The sequence below is a fragment of the Bos taurus genome, chromosome 13 (genome assembly GCF_002263795.3).
Source record: "Bos taurus isolate L1 Dominette 01449 registration number 42190680 breed Hereford chromosome 13, ARS-UCD2.0, whole genome shotgun sequence".
Classification (NCBI taxonomy): Eukaryota; Metazoa; Chordata; class Mammalia; order Artiodactyla; family Bovidae; genus Bos; species Bos taurus.
The window spans coordinates 7,075,683-7,102,697 of NC_037340.1; the positions used below are offsets into that span (position 1 = coordinate 7,075,683).

Below are 27,015 nucleotides of genomic sequence, written 5' to 3' on the forward strand. Positions count from 1 at the left end.
TATCCCTCACCCTGTATCAACTGATTAGCAAATCATGTTAGCTCTGCCTGTGAAAGCTACCAACATTCACCCTCTGCTTCCTCTTTGACCAGCATCGTTCTAGTCTAAGCCACTACTGTCTGTTATTACTCAGTCCAGCCTCATAGACCCAACTGGTCTCCCATGTTCCGCTCCTGCCCCCGCAGTTCACTGTCAGCACTGTGGCCAGAAGGACGTGTTAAACCTAAGTCAGGCCGTGCTGTTCCTCTTTGCAGCACTCTCCATGGCTCCCATCTTATAATGGCCTATAAGTCCCAACAAGCTGGCCCAGGCTACCTCTGAGCTCATCCCCAGCCCTTCTTCCTTCTTCCCCTCACTCACTCTGCTCAGATCACCCTGCTCCTCTCAACCTCTCCAGACATACTGCGGCCTCCTTTTCACCTGCCATTCTGGAATGTTCTTCCCTTCATTTGCCACTCAGCTCTGTTCCTCACCTTTGGGTTTTTGTTCAAAAGTCTCTTTAGAAACCACAAGTTCCTTTCCTGTACTTACTATCCACCTTTCCTACTTCATTGTCTCTGTAGCTCATACTACTATAGCATAGACTATATTTTTAACTATTTGTTTGTCCGCCTGACTTGATAAAATGGAAGTTCCATGACAGTATGGATTTTGTTTTATTCATTGCTATATGCCACACACCCAGGGTCTGGTATAATGTCTAAAATGTGGTGTATGCTCAAATAGTCATTGAATGAATAAATTAATGTTTTTGTAACTACCAAGATGGAAGGTCTCTTCTGGATCATCTAGGCCAGGGATTGGCAAACTTTCTCTATAAAAGGCCAGACAGTAAACAGTCTCAGCTTTGCTGTATAAGGTAAAAGCAGTCATAGACAGTATGTAAAACAATCAATGGGGCTGTGTTTCAATAAAATTCTCTTTACAAAATCATGTAGCTAGCAAGATTTGACCTGTGGACCACAGTCTGCCAAACCCCAATCTAGGTTATTAGATCTGCTGCTGTGCATTAAAGTTTTAATCACCAATTCTCCAAGAATTTATTAAACAGACTTTATAATTACAAGAGCTAGAAAGGACCATCTAGACCAAGAATCATTTAATCCAACCCCTGTGGCCGACAGGAGATGTATACGTAGTATCCATTCTTTCTTTCCAACTAAAATGAGTCCAATTTTATTGAAGGGACAGCTCAGAAATTTCTCAGTCTCTCTGCAGCTAAAAGTGACCAGAGGACACAGTTCTGATCAAGAAGACCCAAAAAGAATTGAGTGGGAAGCCCTTTCAGGAAAAGTCCTTTAAAAAGGTTTCAGTTATCATATGATCCTGCAGTCCCACTCCTGGACATTTATATGGAGAAAATTCTAATCTGAAAAGATACATGCACTCCAAAGTTCACACTGGCCCTATTCAAAACAGCCAAGACATGGAAACAACGTAGATGTCCATGGACAGATGAATGGATAAAGATGCGGTGCATGCATACAGTGGAGTACTACTCAGCCTGAAAAAAGAACAAAATAATGCCACTTGCAGCAACACAGACAGACCTAGAGTTTGTCATACTGAGTGTAGTAAGTCAGACAGCGAAAGACAAATATCATATGACATCACTCACATGTGAAATCTTAAAAAAATGATACAAATGAACTTATTCATAAAAGAGAAATAGAATCACAGACATGGGAAACAAGTTTGTGTGTACCAAAGAGGATACAAGGGAGTGGGGAAGAAGAAGAGATAAATTAGGAGTTTGGGGCTAACATATATACACTGGGAACTATACTCAGTATCTTATAACAACCTATAAGCAAAAGAATCTGAAAAAGAATGTATAACTGAATCACTTTGCTGTACACTTGAAACTAACACAACATTATAAATTAACTATACTTCAACTTGAAAAGAAAAACTTTCTAAAAAGAAAAAGTGATTCACAGGTGGCACAGTACTTTTGCTGTGACCTCGGGGAATGGGAAGAGCCACACGATATGGGCGGCAGAGCCAGAGGAGAGGGCCAGGAATGTGGAGGAATGTGGGGCTGGCGCACAGGTTCTCTGGATGTCTTATTAGGAGAGGAAAAATTAATCTCCTGGTAAGTCATGCTAAGTGGCTTTTAAACAGGGAAGATAAGTCCTTGGTTAAGCCACTATAAGTAACTTTTAAAGAGAGAAAATGAATCATCAAAGATCCTAAAACAGACCAGAGACTTGAACTTCCCTTTCACTTCAGTAGCCTTCCTCTTGCACTGCTCCCCTCAGAGTAGATTCTTCCCGCCACAAAAGACACAAAGTGCAGCGACCGATGGAAACCCAGACCTGCTGTGACTTCAGCAACCTGGGGTTACTTTTCCCACCAAACAGGCAGTCTAGAGCAAAGTGCTTTCACATACGCAGCAACAGCTGTACAGTGTCAGGGCCATGATTTCTATGAGTCTCCCATTTCCTCATGGCTACAATATGGTTGCTCTTACTCCACGTATTACATTCACATTCAGGAAGGGAAGAAAGGAAAAGAGCTGATGGCAGTCCCCTTTATCAAGAAGACAAAAAGCTCACCCAGAAAACTTCAAGCAGACACTTGCTTGTATCTTGTCGGTTTGATGCATATTGTATGGCCTCTCAGCCATACAATAACCAAGGGAGTCTCAAAATGTAAATAGTTTTTATAGTCTAAGTAGTAGAGGCATGGGAGGGCAAAGGACGTTGAGAACGACTACAGGACAATCCAGCTCACAGTGCGTGCCACTCTGAGTGTGTACTTGGACAGGGTGCAAAAGTTAGTCTGTAGAAGCGATGAATACAGTGTGACCCCTGACAGTTTATATTTTTTACTGCCTGCCTTAAGAATATTTTAAAATGTGACAATATAATGCATTTTAGATTTGAAGCATAAGCTGAAAACTAGAAATACTGAGGGCTTTTCACAATTCCAAAAGTGAAGCATTAACCAAGTAGTTATATATTTATGTTTATATGCTTCCTATTAAAATTTAATCCTCCTGTCAAATAAATGCACATCCAAAACTTAAAAATATTTACTTCCTGTATATTTCTCCTTAAATATAAGTTTTCAATTATTTAGCGAACTATGTTACAATTTTAATTAATTTCTCAGGATCTACAAACCAGTTTTGTTCCCTCAGTTTTGCTAAATAGTAAACAGTTCAGATATAACTTAAGTCTCAAAGATTTGTTACTTTTTTTATCATAAGCTTTCCTACAAAGAAAGTCAATTATCCTACAGAGTCACCATTAGCCTTCAGTGCAAAAGCATTACATTCACAAATACTTTTATCTGAGCCATTGAAATGTGTCAAACATTATAACTCTTCTTCTTAAATACTCAGAAGATACCTCCTAAGAACAAGGATATCTTCTTCCTTAACCACAATATTCTTATTGTGTCTCTTTTAACAGAACTAGAGCAAATAATCCTAAACTTTAAAATTTATATGGAACCATAAAACCAGAATTGCCAGGGAGAAAAAGTAAAGCTGGAGGCATAAACTTTCCAGCCTTCAGATAATATTACAAAGCTATAGTAACCAAAACAGGGTGGTACTGGCACAAAAGCAGACCTATGGATCAATGGGACAGAACAAAGAGCTCAGAAATAAATCCCTACACCTATGGTCAATTAATCTAGGACAAAGGAGGCAAAAATGCATCAATACAATGGAGAAAAGACAAAATCTCTTTAGGAAGTGACGTTGGGAAAGCTGGATAGACACATGTAAACCGATGAAGCCAGAACACACCCTCACATCATACATAAAAATGAACTCAAAATGGGTTAAAAACATAAGTAAAGAGATGAAACTCCTAGAAGAGAACATAGGCAAAACATTTTCTGACATAAATTGTACCAATGTTGTCTTAGGTCAGTCTCCCAAGCCAGTAGAAATAAAACCAAAAGTAAACCAATGGAACCTATTCAAATTTATCAGCTTTTTCACAGAAAAGGAAACCATAAACAAAACAAAAAGACAACCTACAGACTGGGAGAAAACATTTGCAAATGAGGAGACCAACAAGGGCTTTGTTGTTGTGGTTCAGTCACTAAGTTGTATCCGACTCTTTCGCAATTCCATGAGCTGTAGCCTGCCAGGCCCCTCTGTCCATGAGATTTTCCAGGCAAGAATACTGGAGTGGGTTGCCATTTCCTTCTCCAGGGATCTTCCTGATTCGGGGATCAAAATCTCCTGCACTGACAGGTGGATTCTTTACTGCTGAGCCACCAGAGAAGCCCATAATCTGAGCTTAACCTCACCTGAAACTGAAAAATCAACCCAGAAGTGAGATAAATACCAGAAAGTCATCAGTGTCATTGAGCCTCAGATGGACTGTTTGAGAAGCTGTCAGTGTGAACCGCCCACAATTAATGCTAATGAATGGACTGGGCTTCACCACACTCGCAGGAGGTTCAGAATAATGTTGTTTACATGTACTTCGGTCTTCACAAATACGTGGTTTCCACAGGCTCAAAAATCATGGTTACTCTCAAATATCTAATGGCTTTTAAAGAAAAATTAGGTTACGATGAGGAGAAGCGACTTCACAACCATAAACAACTCTAAAATCTATTATAAATATTATAATAATTATGGATTTCCTTATTTTACCCACATCCACCAAATGTAACTTAAGCCCTATTCAAACTAATCAGTCAGTTATATGTACAACTCAGCCTTCAGCTTCGTATGACTGAACTTTCCTTTCCTTCTTGCAACATTATAATTATGTGCTCCAAGTTTACTGTAACTATTAATATTAGTGGCTTTTCTCCACATGCTCACAGCGAAAGGAACAGACAAAACCCTTTTTTGATCACCTAATCAGTACCCTTTGGAAGAAAAGAAAACTCTAGTATGGAAACAAAGATCTTTATTTTTCTTTCTTTTTTTTTTTCTTCAGCATGGGATGAAATACATTCTTTGAGTGGTTTTAATTAAATCCTAATACTTCATAAACATCTTTTAACAAAAATTCAAAATAAAGTACCTATTGTGAATGCTCAGCAGCTCCCAATTCTGTGATGGCACCAACCTTTATAATCAAGTCCACGGTGCCTAAATCTGGCCAACTTTGAAAACAAATATACCAGCAACAAAACTGGTAGGTTTTTTTTTTAGAGTAACATGACACTGTTTACAGAGCTGTTTTGCTCTTTTCCTTTTTCAGTACTGTGCTTATTACTTGCTTTCTAACCAAATACTATTACCAAATTATTTCCAGTTATCAAAATTTGGTAGGAAATTTAAATGGTCTTTTCTTTGTTTCCCAAAAGGCTTGAGTAAGAACACATTTGCTATTGTTGACATCATCATCCTCTGCTATTTAAAAAGCACCAAGTGTCCAAAACACATGGGATTTCCAGGCTCTAAGAGAAGGCTAGAGCTCTTGTGTAAACAGGAAACCTAGGCCACAGGGACAAAACCAGCTTGGGTTGTGAATGCACAAAGCCCAGCAAAGTCACAGCTCTGTTGCCAGATACCCACTTCCACTCATTCCAATAAGCTAATTTTGCTAATCTGCTGCTGTTCAATTGTTAGTAATTTAATACAATCACAAGTTTTTCTTTTTTTCTTATTTGTAACAGGAGAGGAAGAAGAGGAAAATGACTGAGTTCCCCAGGACAGGACAACCCAGCTTTCTCTAAGACTCCCCTTCAGGAGCAGCACTTCAGCCACACCACAGGAAGCACTCTCTGGGCTTCTTGGAAATTGTGCTAATTTCAATTTAATAAGCAGATGAACTATTTATTTTCAAATGATGATTACCTGGGTCAATAAATGGGAATTTTAACCACCCGCTCTAGCCAAAGAAAGAAAATTATGTGTCAAATTCTTACAACTTTCAACAATTCCACTAAGTATAATCTAACCAATCACTCTTCCTATTCTCCCTCCTCACAGCCTGACAGCACAAGCTTTCTGCGTCTTGTTTTAAGTGAGATATATGATTACTTCTTAAGCCTCTTTCAATTCTGCCATCAGCTTCCTAAAGAACATTCCTGAAGGCCCTGAGAAAACCACATTCATTTCTAAAGTGACTGTCAACCTTGTAGTCACTTGCTATCTTTCTTCTATTTTCCTTTTGTCCCTATCCACCCACTCACTTAAATTTATCCTGATTTGTAAAATGACTATACACTTTAAAATATTCTGTATATGTATCTACGGTCACTTGGGAAGAACAATCTGACTGATTTTGCAGTTTGCTGATCTTCCCTGAGATACACTCTAGTTAAAGAAGAAAAAAGATGAAAGGCAAAGTATCAATCTTCAGTAAGTTTGTGTGCTACTGGTGCACAGTTGAAATGCAAAGTTGTAGACGTCAGTCATCTACTGAACTCTCAACCATCCAGCTTATCACCAAAGGCCTTGGCTGGAAGACCATCATTTCTGGTCCTCTTTCTCTCCCAGCTGTTGAGAGATGTTCTCTTCTTACCCTGCCACTGCACATGCTTGAAAGTTGACTCATACCCTCCTACTGACTTGGCCTACCAGCTTTTTCTTGATATTCCTTTATATCTCTAAACACATGGAAACTCCTTGGTTATCTCAAAAAATTCAATGTCTCTGGCTTCAAGATGAGTGTCCTCCTCGTCATATCTTTTCTCCCTCTCTTTCCTGTCTCCTCCCAGGTCAGTCTTTCCACTTATTCTGAAGGCAGACACCTTAAAGGTCTTCACCCTCTCCTTAATTCATTCCACAGATGTTCTCTTTGCTAGACACTCTTCTGGCTGCTGAGGATACCACAATGCAGGGCGTGTGGGGTAGAATAACAGTCAAAATCTCTGCTCTCAGAGTTTGTGCCATGCTTAGGAGAGACAATAATAATAAAGTACAGGATAAAGTAAGTGTCAAGAAGAAACACAAACCACAGTAAGAGAAGTTAAAATTGTAGGCAGGGTGGTTAGGAAAGACCTCTTTGAGGAAAGGACATACAAGCACATCTGGCCTCCTCAGCTGGATCATCCATTCTGTGAAAGATGCCATGAATTTCATAAATTCCAAGGGCAAGTCCAGAGTCTCAACTTCCCTCTCAAGCTCCAGGCCCACATATCCAACTGACTGTCTTGTCTACAAACACCTCTATGCCAATACAACAGTCCAAATCAACCCCATTCTCTCCATGTGTTCAATGTTCCATGCATGACATTCTTATCATGTCTTGTTGCCCTTGTAAGTCCAGGCCCAAGAGAATCAAAACTCTAGTTACTTCGATGGTTCTTTCACTGCATTTGTCCCATTCAGTCATCCATCAAGAATCTCAAGGATCCTCTCGCTGAGAGTCTCTGGCTCCTGATTCTCCTTTCTGTCCACTCGAGTTCTGCTTCTCTACTTGCCACAGCCTTCACATTAGCAGTTTCACCTACAGGGCCTCCCTCCTCTGATCCATCCCATGTCCTACCATTGCACTCCATTGCCAAAGCCTTATGTGGCTCTCTCCAATACAGTAAGTCCAATTTGGGGGTGTTCTTTTTCATTTATCATTACACCACTCTCCCTAATATACTCTGTCCACTTGTTAAGTTAGATTAGTTGCTGTTCACAAACCCAGTCCAAGAATCTCCCTCCTGAAGGAACCTCATTCATGACATTCCCCTAGATCTACTAGATATGACACCTCTTCCTCTGCTTCTTCTGAACTCTGCTTTTCCTACTTAACATATTAAGGGTTTAATTATGAAGTTTTTCGTAAAACATAAAAAGATACATGTAGCATATTAACAGAACACATGAAATAGAACAAATGTTGATTGAGCTACCAAACAACTAGAAAAATCCAACATTATTAATACTGTTTAGACTCCCCAGGTCTTCTCTCCCAAAGGAAACCACCATCCTGAATTATTTTTCCATAACTTCTTGCTCTCGTACATAGTTTTACCATGCATGCATGTCTTAATAGTGTCTGGTTTTGCAAAGTTATATTCATGGTGGCAACACTGACTGCAGTCCTTGGCAAACTGCATTTTTAACTTAGTATTATGATTTTAAGGTTCTTTCATAAGGATGTGTGTTCTCTGAGATCCATTCATTTTCACTGCCACACAGCATTCTCCTGTTGATGGACATTGGAGTGGTTTCCATTTCCTGCTATTAAGAAAAAAACAATCCTGTACATATTGCTGTGTGTGTCACCCCGGGCATGTGAATATAGGACTAGAATTTCTGGGTTGTGGGACACACACATGTTCCACTTTTTATAAGACTGATAAATATGTTTCTAAAAATGACTGTATCTATTGAAAAACAGCAATGTCTAAAATTTTTACTTATTTCATATTCTCTACCTAGTGGCTCTAATATCTAAAGTCTTTGGTGGTCTGGTTAAAGTTTTTGTTGACATACTTTCTCTCATTGTAACTCTCCATCATGTGTGTTTCATTTTAATTTTAGCTCTTATTTTGAATTCACAGTTGAGCACTTCTTTGAGACCTGAATGGAAAGAGCACTTCTTTAGGAAGGATTTTCATTTACTTCTGTCAAGCCTCTGGAAGCTTCATGTAACTAGGAATATCTTAAACAAAGATTCTAACCCATTCATTTGAAAGTGTGATTTTGTCATTAATATTTTGTCCAACATTATTAGATTATTTGCAGTCAAAATTTCTAGGATCTCCATTTGACAAAATTGCAAGGAATAAAGTCCCTATATTTCCTCTACTTTAGTATGAAACCTACATTTCACATTTAAACTGCATCTTACATTTTATTTACTGTATATTTGACTTTTTTCTCCTCATAGAATGCAAGTTCCTTGACAGTAAGGCTGATCTGTTGTATTTATCTGTGAATGTTTCACAGTTTTCAAAGCAGCCAGCAAAGTATATTCATGGCTTTCAATGAATATTTATTAAACAAAAATATGTCCAAAATTCTGCAGTATAAAAACCTAGGGCCCAACAATTAGTGGTAAATAATGCATTCAGGAAACAAAGATCATGGCATCTGGTCCCATCACTTTATGGCAAATAGATGGGGAAACAGTGGAAACAGTGTCAGACTTTATTTTGGGGGGCTCCAAAATCACTGCAGATGGTGATTGCAGCCATGAAATTCAAAGATGCTTACTCCTTGGAAGGAGAGTTATGACCAACCTAGACAGCATATTCAAAAGCAGAGACATCACTTTGCCAACAAAGGTCCGTCTAGTAAAGGCTATGGTTTTTCCTGTGGTCATGTATGGATGTGAGAGTTGGACTATGAAGAAAGTTGAGCACCAAAGAATTGATGCTTTTGAACTGTGGTGTTGGAGAAGGCTCTTGAGAGTCCCTTGGACTGCAAGGAGATCCAACCAGTCCATTCTGAAGGAGATCAGCCCTGGGATTTCTTTGGAAGGAATGATGCTAAAGCTGAAACTCCAGTACTTTGGCCACCTCATGCAAAGAGTTGACTCATTGGAAAAGACTCTGATGCTGGGAGGGATTGGGGACAGGAGGAAAAGGGGACGACAGAGGATGAGATGGCTGGATGGCATCACCAACTCGATGGATGTGAGTTTGAGTGAACTCCAGGAACTGGTGATGGACAGAGAGGCCTGGTGTGCTGCGATTCATGGGGCCGCAAAGAGTCGGACATGACTGAGCAACTGAACTGAACTGAATAGAATGCTTTAGGGATGCCTAATTTATTGTTTTATTTTACAGTTTGGACATGAGAGTACAACAGGCTATATATATCACAATGTTTATGACAATGAAGGAAAAACATCTTTTTTAATAGATTTCAAAAAATAAGTTCTCTGAGGAAGAAGAATTTAGGGCTTGAAAAGAAGAAACATGCATGAAGAATATGGAGAAAAGTCTTGTAAGAATCCAAAGATGCACTGGTAAAGAGACCAGTATATACTTTATGGTTTTCTAAATTATAACAAAACTCATGAAATATCATATATGACTTCAGATAAGAAGTTCCAATGTATAATGACAATATACTTTTGCTCCTCCTATGAAACCTAATGCTTACAAATTATCAGGGTTTTACCTAAGAAGCTGGTCATTAAAAGAAAATATATATCAAATATAATTTCCCAAGTTGGCAGAAAATCACAGAAGTGGACTCCCTACAAACCCAGTTATTGATGGCATTCTGGCATCATCATAGGGTGACAGCAAACCTATGACGTCAGAAAGAGTGTAAGCACATTCCCCCAAGGAATGACATAAAGGAACACAGAGCAAAACCCCTTCTTTAAAAAAAAATCATAATACTATACACCACATAGACTTCTTCAGTAATAGTCACCTAGTCTGTATTTTGATGATATCAACAATTTAGCTTAGAAATTCATACAGAAATTTGATTCTTACAGATAACATTTCATCAATGATCATATTTAGTAGAGAGCCAAACCAACTAAAAAATGTACTATGACATTACTTAGGGCTTCCCTGATAGCTCAGTTGGTAAAGAATCCACTTGCAATGCAGGAGATCCCCGTTTGATTCCTGGGTCAGGAAGATCCCCTGGAGAAGGGATAGGCTACCCACTCCAGTATCCTTGGGCTTCCCTGGTGGCTCAGCTGGTAAAGAATCCGCCTGCAATGCAGGAGACCTGGGTTTGATCCTTGGGTTGGGAAGATCCCCTGGAGAAAGGAAAGGCTACCCACTCCAGTATTCTGGCGTGGAGAATTTCATGAACTGTATAATCCACGGGGTTGCAAAGAGTTGGACACAGCTGAGGGACTTTCACTTCACTTATGACATTACTTGTAGAGAACTGGGCAGGAAGTTATAATGCCACCCTGAAGTTCACATACCACATGTTCAGCCGGAGTTTGCATGAAAAAAGAACAATTCATAAAACCAAGTTTGTTCAAAAACAACCATGAATAGGAAAAGTCATATCCAAACATTGTAAGAGACTGTGTGTGTGTGTGTGTGTGTGTGTGTGTGTGTGTGTGTATAATTTAAAAAGCACAACTAAAAAGGAAATCTATTTATTTCTTTTCCCTACTTAACTAAGCATTCAGTCTATAATCAACTGGTTAGTATGAAGTATTATTAAGGCACTATTTTTACAGTATCTTTTTTTTTATGGGTTTTGTATGTTATACAAACAGTGGTTTTTTGAAAAATGGCACAAATTGGTTACTCTCTTTTATGCTTCCTATATTAAGTCAAACCAAAGCTCTGGTCTTTGCATTAAAGGTAACGTAAGTGGAAACAAAAACATTTTAATCTTCAAAATGTCTTTCAATTTTACTCTATTCATTCTATCACAGTAAAGTTTTATTTATCAAAAATCAATTTTCAAAGAACCCTACATTTAAAATAATTTCAGAGGTTTCACATTGCAAAAAAAGGGGGGTGGGGAATCTTTTAATGAGTTACTGACTACTTTAGAAAAAATACATAAAAACACATTATTTAATCATAGCGTAAAATTACTTTTTAAAAAATCCCTTATTATTGTGGAAGGTCACAGATATCAAACATACCACTACTCAAAAAGACAGGGTTATTTTAAAATTCTGCACAGATGATTATTACTGTGTCATTTTAGAATATTTTATTTAAGGCAATTTTACCATTAATAAAAGTTTAAATGTCAACTGAAAGAAAATCATCCAAACAGTACAACAGAAAAGTGGTCTAAAGTTGTGAGCAGATAATTCATAGACACACAAAAGGCCAAGTAATATTTGAAAATGTACTCATCAGAAAAGAGATAAATTAAAACTGGAAACCATTTTTTTAATCCATGATTTTAGGGAAAAAAATTTTTTTTAATGTGATAACAAGCACTGGGAAAAGAGTATGGAGATGTCCAGTTTCTGGTGCAATATATACAGAGCTTAGAGGTGATCACTCTACACTAACAAGTAAAAAGCGGAACAAACTGAAAAACCAACAGCTCTTCTTAGGTCCATCAGAAGAGTGAGGTCACACGATAAACAACTACCTCTGCAACTGAATAAACAGTCACACAGAAAGCACCACGGATGGGGGCAGCCCCATGAGCAGAAAGGGCCACGGGAACCAGTGCCTGGGTAGGAAGATCTGAACTGTAGCTGAAGAACTACCAGGGGCTTAGATAAATGTGTCCTGAGCATCATATAAAATATTCATATGTATATACTGTCATGAGAATCTCCAGATATATTATTTGTGAATTTTTTTTTTTTAAAAGAAAACAAAGGAAGCAAGAAAGGAAGAGTATCACGATGCCTTTCCACAAAACCAAGTGGTGTCAAGCTTGCCACAAACATCACTAGAGAGGATTTTGACCAAATCACCTTAGACAGAAACTTGCAACCCACCTATAATGGTTTCAATTTATAGTTTTAAGTAAAGACTAAATTGACTTTCACACACACATTTTAGGTTGGCTGGTGAATAAACCAGGAACCGAACAGAATTTTGGACCTAGGAAGGACTTTGGGGACCATTGAGCTAGACCCCTCTTTTACACATGAGGAAACTAAGGACAAAGAGACTTTTTTAAAACAAACAACTAATTTCATAAAATAGTAAAGAACCTGACCCCCTTGCTTCTCATCCAGGCTTCTAGTAAAATCAATTTACTTTGTTATAACATTTTGTAAATATCATCTATGCTTCTTGAAAATTCTCAAGTGGTCCCAGAAATTTTTTATTTTCCAATCCCATTTCCAACTCCAAATAAACTGATTAAAATTCATATTAAAATATGATTACACCTCATATTTACAAGTGTAATCTAGTAGAGAATTCATAAAATTTAGCATGGTGGAGGAATTTAGAAATTGTCTCTTGTTTAACTTTTTTTTTTCTCCTAAAGAAAACAAAACAGAACTTAAGTAACTTGTTAGATCCAGTGAGTCAGACACACAGTTAAGAGCAGAACCCAGCTGTCCTAACTCTCAGAATAGTCTTCGCTATTCCACATTATGTTTTACTTATAAAAGGAAGGGGCAGCATGATCTTGCAAAACCAACACCCACTGACTAACCGGCCGAGTTTGGGCAAGTCACTGGACTCTTGTAAAATAGGTTGCTTCACGATTTAGTGAGCACGGGTGATAAGCTGAGCTCTAAAGTCTCTTACTCCTTTCCGAGAGTCTGGAATTTTTCAGACGGGGTTCAATATGCATGAGGTCATGGGATGGAGTGGGGAAAGAGAGTACTGCAACCTAACTCTGAGTAGTTTCAAAAGTTACACAAAAGGCGAGGGTAACAAAGTATCAGAAGGGAAAGGAGGGGAGCTCAGACCTGGAGATGGACAACTAGCTAGTGAATCCGTGGTTTCGGACACAGAAAAGCGCTTCAGGTCACTCTCAACAGGGAGGAAATGGACATGTGCCATAACCACAGGGTTTCCAGGATGTGAACTTCTCCTAAGTGCTGACTGTTCACCTCTCAGCACTCCTTCCCATTGTTCTGAGAACGCAGCTGGTATAGCTGGACAACTAACAGCAAATTACATAAATTATATACGTTGTTAAGGCCAAGAATTTGGTTTTCTTTCAACCCAGCATTCCATGATGGTAACTTAAGGCAAAAGAACAAAAAGAGGAGTCTGATGCTGATACATTTGAGGATGGAGTAACATGAATGCCATCAACCTTTTTCTGAAAAATAAGGCAGACCTCAAAGGCCGTTCCTAACACATTCCTCAGCTCACAATTTGTTATCAGGTGATTCTTACCAGTATGCATGTAGTTCATACCATTATTTACGTTTTCATAACCTCAGGTCATATGACTGGAAGAAAGCACCTGTTACAGAATCTCTTCATATTGAAACTTTTCTATAGTTATTCACTCTCTTCTTCCTTCAGATAAATCCAGTTCTTTTTTGCCTATAATCTGTTTTTCTTTTTCTCTCTACGCTAAAATCTTCCCTAAAAGGGCATGATACTTACTAAGGGCTGAGCGACCATGCATATAAATCTGAGGAAGTAATTCAGTTTTATCCCCATCCCTGGAACCCCCTATCTAGCCCATCAGTTGCATGCTTATATGTGGTCCTTTGAATGGACTTTCATAAATTCTAAGCAGAGATCGCTTTGAGATGAAAAGTGTTTTGAGTAGGTAAAGCCTAAATTCTGACAAGATAGATCAGGGCAACCCTTGCTAGCCAGACCCACACCAGCACCCTAAAGGTAGGGTTGGGGAAGGGGTGTGACTAGACACCTGGACACTGTGGGAAAACTGGGGGGAAAAGCCCTGATCCCTGGCTGATGCAGCCCTGCTGCCCGTCGGGAACACTTGCTCTACCTAAGAGTTATGTAGGTGCCGAGCCCCCGCCATGCCAACCCCACTGTCATATCTCTGTCTCTGTGCCCACAGTCCTGTCTTCCCCTCTTTTTCTGGCTTCCTGGGCCAGTTCTAGGAGTCTGCCATCAGTGAGTCCTTTTAGGGTGATTTTTTTCCCTAGACACCTGTCTGTATTGTCCTCACCATATAATTTGCACCTCGTATTATCCTCTTGATTCTCTACTTGGAGATGCCCTCCAGATTAAACCCTGTGATAGTCTTTCCCTAGTTTATGCGTTATGGCTTCTTACTCTAACTTATTTTTAACATTTTATATAAAGCATAGAAGAAGTATGGTTAATATTTCTTATACAATTTCATAAGCCTTTCATAGAGGTAAGTTCAATGTTAAAAAGATGGGAAAATCCAGAGTCAAATAGTTTTAAACAAAATAACAGGTATCTATAGGGAAATTGGTAGGCTACAGAAAATCTTTCCACAGATTAGACAAAGGCATCCCTTCTTCCAACCAGATGTAGCTTCACAACGGCAAATGGAGCCAGGCTGGATTTCAACTCAACCCTAGACAACTATAAAAAGAGTCAAGTTGCATCACAGAAAAGATTTAAAGGAGGTAGTCCTTTGAATTTTGTTTTAATAGAATTTTATTCTATTGTATATCATTCTAATCTTGGACAACGTTTCACAGCTTGGGTGTTCTATTGGTTAGATGGTAAATTTTATATAGTAGTAGCTATTTTGATGGAATTTATTTTCACACCAATGTGAATTGAGTGTCTAAGTCCATGCTAGGCCCTGGACTTTGGTCTAGCAATACAAACATGATACCTGACTCATGAAGCTTACAGCTCAGCAAAACAATCTCTATTTAGAAGGAAATTATATTTTTTTGACATTATACTTACTGATGAACTTGTTTTGCATAGTCTCCAGCAAAGCCTGGTGGGCATCTTCAGCTTGGAGAGCGTGTGAACATTCTCTGGCTAGTATGGTGCGCACGAGATGCTCCCCACACCCTAGAAATCCAAAGAAACCAAGAACGGTTGAGCAAAGGCAGTACTAAATATCCTTCTTGTCTTAGTAGCACTAAGACGCCCATATGCACCACTAAAGAAGTAGTTATGTTGGAAAATAATTCATTGATGGATGAAATGATTTCTATCCGTAATCTATTTAGTAACTTCAGTCATGAGATTTGGCAGAAACTAAAGAAACACAGGACTGTCTAATCTTGAAAGGAAATGAAGAAAATAAAAATAATTCCCCTTTGTCATACGAATTATTCACATAAGACAGGAATTTAGATTCTCTACCTAGGAACTATTGAGGGTTCTGTTTCATTTCCTTTGCTGAATAATCACAAAAAACTGTTGTATAATTTCCACACAGTAGGTTCTTGCTGGTTATCTATTTCATATGTAATAGTATGTATATTTTAATCAAAAGCTCTTAAGTTCACGAAATTTAAACCAATACAAACTGATGTAACACACGGTTCTGTTTGGCTAGTGTGTATCTGACAGACATTAGGCAATAAATCTACTGTAAAAATATAAGCTGCAATTTTTAAAATAGTTCCATTCATTTCAGAAGTTTTCTCTCCATACGTAGACCTCTCCTCCTCTCCCTCCTCCCTGTGTCCCCATATACACATGCACATACGCATATACACATGTGTGTATATTATGTATACACGTACATTACACACTCATTGTCAAAAATACAAACTATTCAAAACCTATCATGCTTTTTTTTTTTTTTAAATCACCTATGTTTTGCCAGAAATCTTTGTTGTTGTTCAGTCATTGTGTCCAACCCTTGGCGACCCCATGGACTGCAGCACGCCAGGGTCCTCTGTCCTTCACTATCTCCCAGAGTTTACTCAGATTCATGTCCATTGAGCTAGTGATGCTTTCTAACCATCTCATCCTCTGCCGCCCCCTTCTCCTTCTGCCTTCCATCTTTCCCAGCATCAGGGTCTTTTCCAATAAGTCAGCTGTTCACATCAGGGGGCCAAAGTATTGGAGTTTTAGTCTGACTGCCAGAAATACCTTTCCCATATTTTTTGGTAAAGTAAATATAAATCTCTTTCAAGATCTTGATATCTCCTTGAGAGTATCTATACTTAAGACCTTCATCTAGGTATGCAATTTAATATATAACTTGTGGGTAGGATTATGGTGATCCCTATTTTGTTAAAGCTTTGCACTATTATTTTTATAATTGGGGAAAAATTAAAATACAGCTAATAGAAAAGAAACCATTTTTGACACTTATTAAAAGTCCATAAAATTTAATTCCCTTTGTATATATATTTGATGTTGAACAGTGAAATGTTATACTCTAGAACAATAATAATTATTAGGAAATTGTCATATTATAAGCTAATTGGGTATTCAGAAGGTTATGTGCACATGACTCAAGTCAAACAGCTAAACCACATGAAGTTAACATTACATCAAAAATATACAGTATGTGGCAGAGAGGTTTTCCTTTCATGTTATACAGGAATATATATACGGTTTTCCAATGGTTGGTTGTTTTCCAAGAAACTTAAAATTATCACTTCTTTTCTGACATGTATCACCTTTAACATAAGAGCCTTGACATTAAAAGTTTGTTCTCCTGTAGGTTCCAAACCGGTGGCGGATTCATGTTGATGTATGGCAAAACCAATACAATATTGTAAAGTAATTAACCTTCAATTAAAATAAATAAATTTATATTAAAAAAAAAAAAACAAAGAAATTCTGATTTCTGTGGTTTTATGCACAAATTTCTAAGGTTTCTTATGACATGCTGGCATACAGCTGAGGGCTTTCCTGGTGGCTCAGCTGGTAAACAGTCTGCCTGCAATGAGGGAGACCTGGGTTCAATCCCTGGATTGGGAAGATCCCCTGGAGAAAGGAATGGCAACCCACTCCAATATTCTGGCCTGCAGGATTCAGTCCATGGGGTCACAAAGAGTCAGACACGACTGAGTGACTTTCACTTTCATACAGCTGAAGTGTGATTCAGAGGCTAATAGGTCCATTCTTTATCCGTTAATATTAGAAATAAGTCTTTCAATACATCTTCCTTTTGTTCTTAATCATGCAAGCAAGAGTGTATTTATTTCCTCATATTTTAGCAGAAAACATGGGTTATACAAAGAATGAAAACCTAACAACAAACCAAGAGGAAAAGTGATAAATAACGAATTCTTAAAGAGCTTAAAATGGTACACACTTATTTAGCATCAATAAGAAAGACAACTAAATGAACTAAATGAACTAATGAAACAAACAGTGAATTCACAGCTTATGTTTTAAAAAAACACCTTTTGAAGATGCTGTGGAACCAATTAACTATTCTGAAAATGAATAAATGAAAGAAAACAATCAAGCGTTTCTCTGGCGTTCCTATAGGAACTCCATAGTAGGGTGGTCAGAATGTTTATAAAGGAAAATTCTCTTCATAGCACTGTCCTGGTTAATAAATGAAGAAGTCAACAAAATTAGAATAAAACAATTTGTAATCCATAATGTAATAATTGATAAAAGCAACAATCATCAATGGCTGTTAATATCACAAAAAGATATAATCAGATATATGTCCCTTGATAAAATTACACCTTTATAGTCTTGCCCCATGCCAAAAAAATTACACCTCAACCTGATCAAGCCTCTAAATTCAATTATTAATTTCCAGGAATAAAAAACATGTGCAAAACCTACAGCTAACTTCATACTTAGTTGTGAAACACTGAATTGTTTCTCCCTAATATCAGATTCTATGAAGACCTACAGGACCTTCTAGAACTAACACCCAAAAAAGATGTCCTTTTCATTATAGGGGACTGAAATGCAAAAGTAGGAACTCAAGAAACACCTGGAGTAACAGGCAAATTTGGCCTTGGAATATGGAATGAAGCAGGGCAAAGGCTAATAGAGTTTCTCCAAGAGAACACACTGGTCATATCAAACACCCTCTTCCAACAACACAAGAGAAGACTCTACACATGGACATCACCAGATGGTCAACACTGAAATCAAACTCATTATATTCTTTGCAGCCAAAAATGGAGAAGCCCTATACAGACAGCAAAAACAAGACCGGGAGCTGACTGTAGCTCAGATCGTGAACTCCTTATTGTCAAATTCAGAATTAAACTGAAGTAAGTAGGGAAAACCACTAGACGATTCAGGTATGACCTAAATCAAATCCCTTATGATTATACAGTGGAAGTGAGAAATAGATTTGAGGGACTAGATCTGACAGATATAGTGCCTGATGAACTATGGATGGAGGTTTGTGACATTGTACAGGAGACAGGGATCAAGACCATGCCCATGGAAAAGAAATGCAAAAAAGCAAAATGGCTGTCTGGGGAGGCCTTACAAATAGCTGTGAAAAGAAGAGAAGCGAAAAGCAAAGGAGAAAAGGAAAGATATAAGCATCTGAATGCAGATTTCCAAAGAATAGCAAGGAGAGATAAGAAAGCCTTCCTCAGCAATCAATGCAAAGAACTAGAGGAAAACAACAGAATGGGAAAGACTAGAGCTCTCTTCAAGAAAATTAGAGATACCAAGGGAACATTTCATGCAAAGATGGGCTCAATAAAGGGCAGGAATGGTATGGACCTAACAGAAGCAGAAGATTTTAAGAAGAGGTGGCAAGAATACACAGAACTATACAAAAAAGATCTTTACGACCAAGATAATCATGATGGTGTGATCACTCACCCAGACCCAGACATCCTGGAATGTGAAGTCAAGTGGGCCTTAGAAAGCATCACTATGAACAAAGCTAGTGGAGGCGATGGAATTCCAGTTGAGCTATTTCAAATCCTAAAAGATGATGTTGTGAAAGTGCTGCACTCAATATGCCAGCAAATTTGGAAAACTCAGCAGTGGCTACAGGACCGGAAAAGGTCAGTTTTCATTCCGATCCCAAAGAAAGGCAATGCCAAAGAATGCTCAAGCTATTGCACAAATGCACTCATCTAACACGCTAGTAAAGTAATGCTCAAAATTCTCCAAGCCAGGCTTCAGCCATACATGAATGGTAAACTTCCAGATGTTCAAGCCGGTTTTAGAAAGGCAGAGGAACCAGAGATCAAACTGCCAACATCCACTGGATCATCGAAAAAGCAAGAGAGTTCCAGAAAAACATCTATTTCTGCTTTATTGACTATGCCAAAGCCTTTGACTGTGTGGATCACAATCAACTGTGGAAAATTCTTCAAGAGATGGGAATACCAGACCACCTGACCTGCCTCTTGAGAAATCTATATGCAGGTCAGGAAGCAACAGTTAGAACTGGATATGGAACAACAGACTGGTTCCAAACAGGTAAAGGAGTACGTCAAGGCTGTATATTGTCACCCTGCTTATTTAAGAAATATGCAGAGTACATCATGAGAAACGCTGGGCTGGTAGATGCATAAGCTGGAATCATGATTGCTGGGAGATATATCAATAACCTCAGATATGCAGATGACACCACCCTTATGGCATAAAGTGAAGAGAAACTAAAAAGCCTCTTGATGAAAGTGAAAAGGAGAGTGAAAAAGTTGGCTTAAAGCTCAACATACAGAAAACTAAGATCATGGCATTCGGGTCCCATCACTTCATGGGAAATAGAAGTGGAAACAGTGTCAGCCTTTATTTTTTGGGGCTCCAAAATCACTGCAGATGGTGATTGTAGCCATGAAATTAAAAGACGCTTACTCCTTGAAAGGAAAGTTATGACCAACCTAGATAGCATAGTAAAAAGCAGAGACATTACTTTGCCAACAAAGGTCCGTCTAGTAAAGGCTATGGTTTTTCCAGTGGTCATGTATGGATGTGAGAGTTGGACTGTGAAGAAAGCTGAGTGCCGAAGAATTGATGCTTCTGAACTTTGGTGTTGGAGAAGACTCTTGAGAGTCCCTTGGACTGCAAGGAGATCCAACCAGTCCATTCTAAAGGAGATCAATCCTGGGTGTTCTTTGGAAGGAATGATGCTACAGCTGAAACTCCAGTACTTTGGCCACCTCATGTGAAGAGTTGACTCATTGGAAAAGACTCTGATGCTGGGAGGGATTGGGAGCAGGAGGAGAAGGGGACGACAGAGGATGAGATGGCTGGATGGCATCACCAACTTGATGGTCATGAGTTTGAGTGAACTCCAGGAGTTGGTGATGGACAGGGAGGCCTGGCGTGCTGCGATTCATAGGGTAGCAAGGAGTCGGACACGACTGAGTGACTGAACTGAACTGAACTGAATATCAGGAAAAAGGCAATGATATCTGCTTTTATCACTTTCATTCAACAATACTTCAAGCCACTGCACTCTGTCAAAATGAAGTAGAAAGCATAAAGATCAGAAAGGAAAGGTAAAAACTGCTTCTTTTGTAGATGATATAATTGTTTACACAGAAAAAATCCCAAAGGAATCTACAAAACCACCACTAGTATTATCTCTCCATGTTCTTCCCATCTGGCTAGGAGTCTAGGGCAAAGGTTGGCAGCAGACTCCTGTCTGGTACTTATCAGTCCCCAAGATATGAACTTGATTTCCACTTCTTCTCCATCCATGCACACAACAGATTGTTTCTGAGCACCTACTTGGTGCTACCACCAGAGCACACAGCAGTAGGCAGAGGCGCTGCTACTGTTTTCAGATCTGCCCAGAGGTGCTGGACCCATGACTGTCTACTGAATACTCAGTGAATGGCCACCCTAGCCAGTCCAGATGCCTGTGCCTCGACTGAGTGCTTTACAGACCAAACCTGGGGATTTGGATGGAAACCCTGGATACAGGAGGCCCCTAGACATCCCCACAGCCCGCAGAGAGCCAGTCTCCATGGCCAGGTCTCTCCCATTAATCCCAACTTTTAGACTAGTTCCAGTTCACTCTCTCCTGGTGGGCTTTCTATTCCGCAGACTCCCACACCCAAAGACATCAGAATTATAACACATTTCCTCTCTCATGGGGATCCTCAGCCTCTAACAACCCATACTAAAGATGAATTCACAATAAAAAAATCACAAATCACACACACTGAGAGACTTATAAGGCAGAATGAGCATATGCAAAAACAGAGGAATTGCCAAACAAAGAAGTGGTGATAACAGAATAGTGGTTGACAAACATTTTATATTTTTAAAAAATTATAATAATAAAAATTTTAGCATTTCCTTGAAAGCAAAGTTATGACCAACCTAGATAGCATATTCAAAAGCAGAGACATTACTTTGCCAACAAAGGTCCATCTAGTCAAGGCTATGGTTTTTCCTGTGGTCATGTATAGATGTGAAAGTTGGACTGTGAAGAAAGCTGAGCGCCGAAGAATTGATGCTTTTCAACTGTGGTGTTGGAGAAGACTCTTGAGAGTCCCTTGGACTGCAAGGAGATCCAACCAGTTCATCCTAAAGGAGATCAGTCCTGGGTGTTCTTTGGAAGGACTGATGTTGAAGCTGAAACTGACTCATTTGAAAAGACCCTGATGCTGGGAAAGACTGAGGGCAGGAGGAAAAGGGGATGACTGAGGATGAGATGGTTGGATGGCATCACCGACTCGATGGACATGGGTTTGGGTGAACTCCGGGAGTTGGTGATGGACAGGGAGGCCTGGCGTGCTGCAGTTCATGGGGTCACAAAAAGTCGGATGTGACTGAGTGACTGAACTGAACTGAACTGAAACATTTTAGGCTTTGAAGGCTACGTATGATTCCTGTTAAATACTGTTTTATTTTTGTAACAACCCTTTTAAAAATTAAATATCATTTTTTGCTCATTGGGCATGCAAATACAGGCCATGGCCAGATTTGGCCCACTGATCTTAGTTTGACAAGCCTGATAATGGAAAAACCTATCATACAAAGATGAAAAGGGAGATCATTATCAAAAAAACAAAACAAGGCAATCTGGGAGCCAGGGATTGGGAGAGGTGAGCAGATTTTCCAATGAATCAAATAAAACTTTACAGATTAAAAAAAAAAAAAAACTGTTTAAAACTCAATGCAAGAGAGAGAATTAGAAAATACACCCATGGGAAAAAACTTAAAAGCAGCCTAGAATGATAAAGAGAAGGAAAATGAGTTAAGAAGCCTGAAGTGTAAAACGAGAAAATCCAACATATTAATAGGCATTTCGAAAGAGAAGAGGAAAAAATGAGGAAGGGGCATTAATATTTGAAGAAATAATAAATAAGAAATTCAAGAATTTAAGTTATAAGGAAATCCTTAAATCGAAGATACATACAGAGATCCAAAGAAAATGAATAAAAACAAATCCATCATTAATATACTATAGTGAAACTCTGGACCAAAGACAAGGAGAAAATATTAAAAACTAATCAAAGAAAATTAGCTCAGTTGGTAAAGAATCTGCCTGCAATCCAGGAGACCCCAGTTCGATTCATTGGTCGGGAAGATACTCTGGAGAAGGGATAGGCTACCCACTCCAGTATTCTTGGGCTTCCCTTGTGGCTCAGCTGCTAAAGAATCCACCTGGAATGCAGGAGACCTGGGTTTGATCCCTGGGTTGGCAAGATCCCCTGGAGAAGGGAAAGGCTACCCACTCCAGTTTTCCGGCCTGGAGAATATAGTCCATGGGGTCGCAAAGAGTCAGACACGACTGAGCAACTCTCACTTTCACTTTCAATCAAAGAAAAAGAAGATCTATAAAAAATTTTTTACCTTAATGGGTAAGTTACATATTCCCAAGCAACAGAAGAGGCCAGAAGAATAATATCTTAAAGCTAAAGATGATAAGGCAGTAAACAAACAAAACAACTTGTCAACCTAGAATTAGTTACACTTCCATTCAAGACTGAGGATCAACACAGTTTCAAATTTACAAACTCATTCCTTTGAGATTTAAGCTCCCAGCTTACTTCTACTATGCCCGACACCACACCTTCTCATAATTCTTGCTGATTTTAGCATCTACCTAGATAAATCTCTCAATATCTTAGCTTCTGGATTTTCTGATATCCTCTCTTCTGATTAACCACACTGTGTCATATGGTCACTTCTATGACAATGCCATAATCAGTAATATTAACTCTTCCATAGTCTCATTGCAATTACCCCACCCCTCCTATTTTTCCAACTCAACTCTTGACCACTCTAATTGCAACATTCCCTCCACTTCACCAAAAAGTGCCATTCCATTAATTCCGTGGCTTTATAACTATTCCTCACTGCTCTCAGATCCTCACCCCCACCTTATCCAACTAAAATCCCATGCTTCATTAACATGTATCTATTCTCTTACTCCTGAAAGTCAAGTCTCGCTCACGCATCAAACTTAACTGGCAAAAGCCTATGCTGGAGTATCAGCCAGAATAACTACACGAGGCTGCAAAAGCAAACCACCCCCACATCTCAGTAGCTTAACAACAAAAATATTTGCCATTAATGCTGTAAGTTATACCTGGGTCACCAGAGAGTGTGCCTCAGATAATCACCCGGGAACAAACCCAGGCTGATGGAGGCTCCATCATCTATAACAGCACCTCCTGGATCATATTCCCACCAGGAGAATGAGAGGGCTACTAAAGGCCATCTTACAGCTTTAGCCTGGAGGTCACACATATCATTTCCACTCTAGTCCACTGGCCATAAATAGCCACAACGTCTCAGCAATTGCAACAGGGCTGTGAAATACAGAGGAGCATATGGATATTCAGGAAGCACTACATTAAATGTCTCTGGGACATCGGAGTAAACCCAACTTCCCATGCTTGCACCTGCACAGCTAAGCGAGGCACGGCTCTCATCCTGCGACCACGGGGTGACATTCATGAGCAAGAAGGCCCACCTGCTGAGAAAAGCTGGAGAGGAAGGACAGCCCCAGGCACCACACAGCACTGCTGAGTAGTCCAGTCAGTCCTGGCTCCTCCGAGGCTTTGTGTTAAGCGGGATTTAACACAAAAGCAAAAAAAAAAAAAAAAAGCAAACTGTTTAAACGTCTACAATTGAGTTCTCTTCTTTAAGCCCAAATTCATTCTACTTTTTTTTCTTTATATTGGTTTTATATATATATATATATATATATATAACATGAAATTTACCATTTAATCATTTTTTAAGTGTAGAATTCAGTGGCATTCTTATTCAGATTGTACAACTATCACAACCATCCATCTCCAGCACTTTTCCATCTTCCCAAACTGAAACTCTGCACCCATTCAACAACCCCTCATACCCCACTTCTCCCCAACCCTGGCAACCATCATTCTACTTTCCATTTCTATGAATTTGACTACTCTAGGTATCTCACGTAAGTGGAATCATACACTTTTGTCCTTTTCTGACTGATTTAATTTGCTTAATATAATGTCCCCAAGGCTCATTTCTTACTGAAACAGGTTTCAGAATTCCCTTCCTTTTCAAGGCTGAATAACATTCCACCATATGCACATACCACATTTGGCTTATCTGTTCACCTGCCAACGGACACTCGGGACCAAATGCACTCCTAATCTACATAAAGAGCCATTTACTGGTGAAAGAAAATGGCTTGGCAAACTTTGCACCAAAAGAAGACCACTTCTTTCACCCAATTATACAACTTCGCATTGAGTCAATTTTTGATAAGTTTATGCAAATGTATTTATCAGACACCATTAGAAGACATGAAAAAAGACTTTATTAACTGAGCTATTTCGGAAAATTCATGATACATTTAATTTCTACCATCAACCAAATTTTTTAATTTGCCTGAATAAATATGAGTAATTTGATTAAAATAAATTCTTATGGTGCCTGAAAATGGAGTCTTAGATAATTAAGAGCCCCTTTTATCTGTGTAAAGGATGACCACTTCTCTGAGCCACGTGAAATCACTTCCAGGAAGCCATTGTTAGAGCGCTTATGTGTGGGTTTGTTTAGAATCTAGAAGAATTAATGAAGTATTTTTATTTTTTCCTCATCTTGACATTTCCATCAATGTCATCATTTCTCTAGTTAACACTGGCCAAGTTACAAAAGAACTTCTCTGTATCTTTACTAAAGGAAAGACCTGAGAACTGTGGTCTTGTTCAGAGACCTTCTGTATTCCATGTATTCAATTTTCTCATTCTCTCCCTCTCCCTCTGTCTCTCTCACCCACACACACACCCCTACCTTAAGGCCACAAGTTCCTGCAAAGTAGGAGGTCAGTATTTTTCTATTCTACAGTCAGACTGATGTCTGAATCCAGATGATTTAAACCTCAGTTTCCTCAACTGTAAAAATGGAAGATAGGAGTCATAAGTACCTCACAAGGACAAAAGGAGAGAACACGCATGGAACATTTGGTGTGAGGCTGGGCACTGAAAAAGCACTTCACGCTGCGGTGAGGATACTGACTGCCTTAAGAAAAACCATTAGCTATCATTTTCTGTCTCTCCTCATCCTATTCTCTGTATTTTGTTTCTGTTAGAACAAGGTGATTCCCAGCTGGCCTGACAACCATCACTGAGAGCCTAGAATATAGTTAAAAAGGAGTTTAGCCTTTAACTTGCAATTCTGAAGTCTGCTGTTTCCAAGAAAGCTGAGCCCTCAAGCAAGGGTCAAAATGATCATGTGGTTAAACCTTGCATTATCAGAACAAAACAAATAATATGATGAAGATTTCACTTAGCTTGGTAGGAAACATTTTAATAGTGGTTCTCCAGGGATTATGGATTATACGTGATTTTTCATTCAATATGTACTCCTCTTATTTTTCCCAATTTCTGTAATAAACGCGTATCGCTTTTTTCCAAGAAGTTCAATGCCCAACATCAATGTTACACTCCTGCATTCACCATACTTTCTCTTCAGGTAAGATGGTAAAGGGCAAGGCAGGGTCTCCTGTAATGAGATTTGGTCTCATACACTTCACTGTCCTGTATATGAGTTCATGAATGAATGCTACAGGTGTTTTATTTTATCCAACCTCCATCCAGGTGTTTTACCCATTTGGTATTTTTACCTCAGCATTATTGATAGATGTATCCATCAAATTATTAATAAGATAATTAAAAACATGTAAGAGTCCAATAGTCATATTGTCAAACCATGTTTTACTTCCAAAAGGTTAAGTAGCACAATGAAAAGCATTTGCATTAAGGACTGCTGCTGCTGCTGCTAAGTCGCTTCAGTCGTGTCCGACTCTGTGCGACCCCATGGACGGCAGCCCACCAGGCTCCCCCATCCCTGGGATTTTCCAGGCAAGAGTACTGGAGTGGGGTACCATTGCCTTCTCCATGCATTAAGGACAGAGACACACAAAAACTTACCGACTCTTGGGTGACACTCAAGACACATCTTCATTGCATCTCAAGATAATTTTCAGTTGTTTTATCTTTGTCTCATTTAGTGGTGGCAGCAGTGGTAGGAATGGAGCCAGATTATTACAAAATGAAAGCTCAAAGGCCCTTATGTGTCCAGTGTGTAAAGCAGTGTTCATATGCAGGGTTTTGATGCAGCATTTACACAGTAGAGGATTTGGATGTAATTCCCCCAGAGGACCTCAACAGGAGATTAGGATTTTTAAGTATAACTCCTAATCTTACAGACCTTCTCGCCTTCTGGAGACTCTCGATTTCTTCCAAACAACTCTAACCTCAGTACTGATCAAAAGAGTCCCCAGAAGGGGTGAGTGAAGCTGCATTCACAGGACAGAATAACCCACATTTCCAGGCTGCCTGCACCCCAGAGCAGGATCAGGGGCCACAAAAGCTCACAGTCACTGCTCCTGGCACACCACGCATCTCCGAGGCTTGCTGATGACTTTCAAGTATTTATGTCATCTTATAAACGCTGCTGTTCACTCTTGCTGTGGCGAGTGGGCATCTGAAAATC

The 27,015-nt window shown here is 39.1% G+C and overlaps 1 protein-coding gene across 11 annotated transcripts in view; it reads right to left on the reverse strand.

The window, feature by feature from the left end:
* Nucleotides 1-27,015, reverse strand: part of TASP1 (taspase 1) — a 317,444-nt gene that overhangs the window by 142,293 nt on the left and 148,136 nt on the right. For all 11 annotated transcript variants that reach the window (XM_025000695.2, XM_025000693.2, XM_025000694.2 and 8 more), the window contains 1 exon segment: nt 15,118-15,228. In XM_025000695.2, coding sequence (XP_024856463.1) covers nt 15,118-15,228 — 111 coding nt within the window.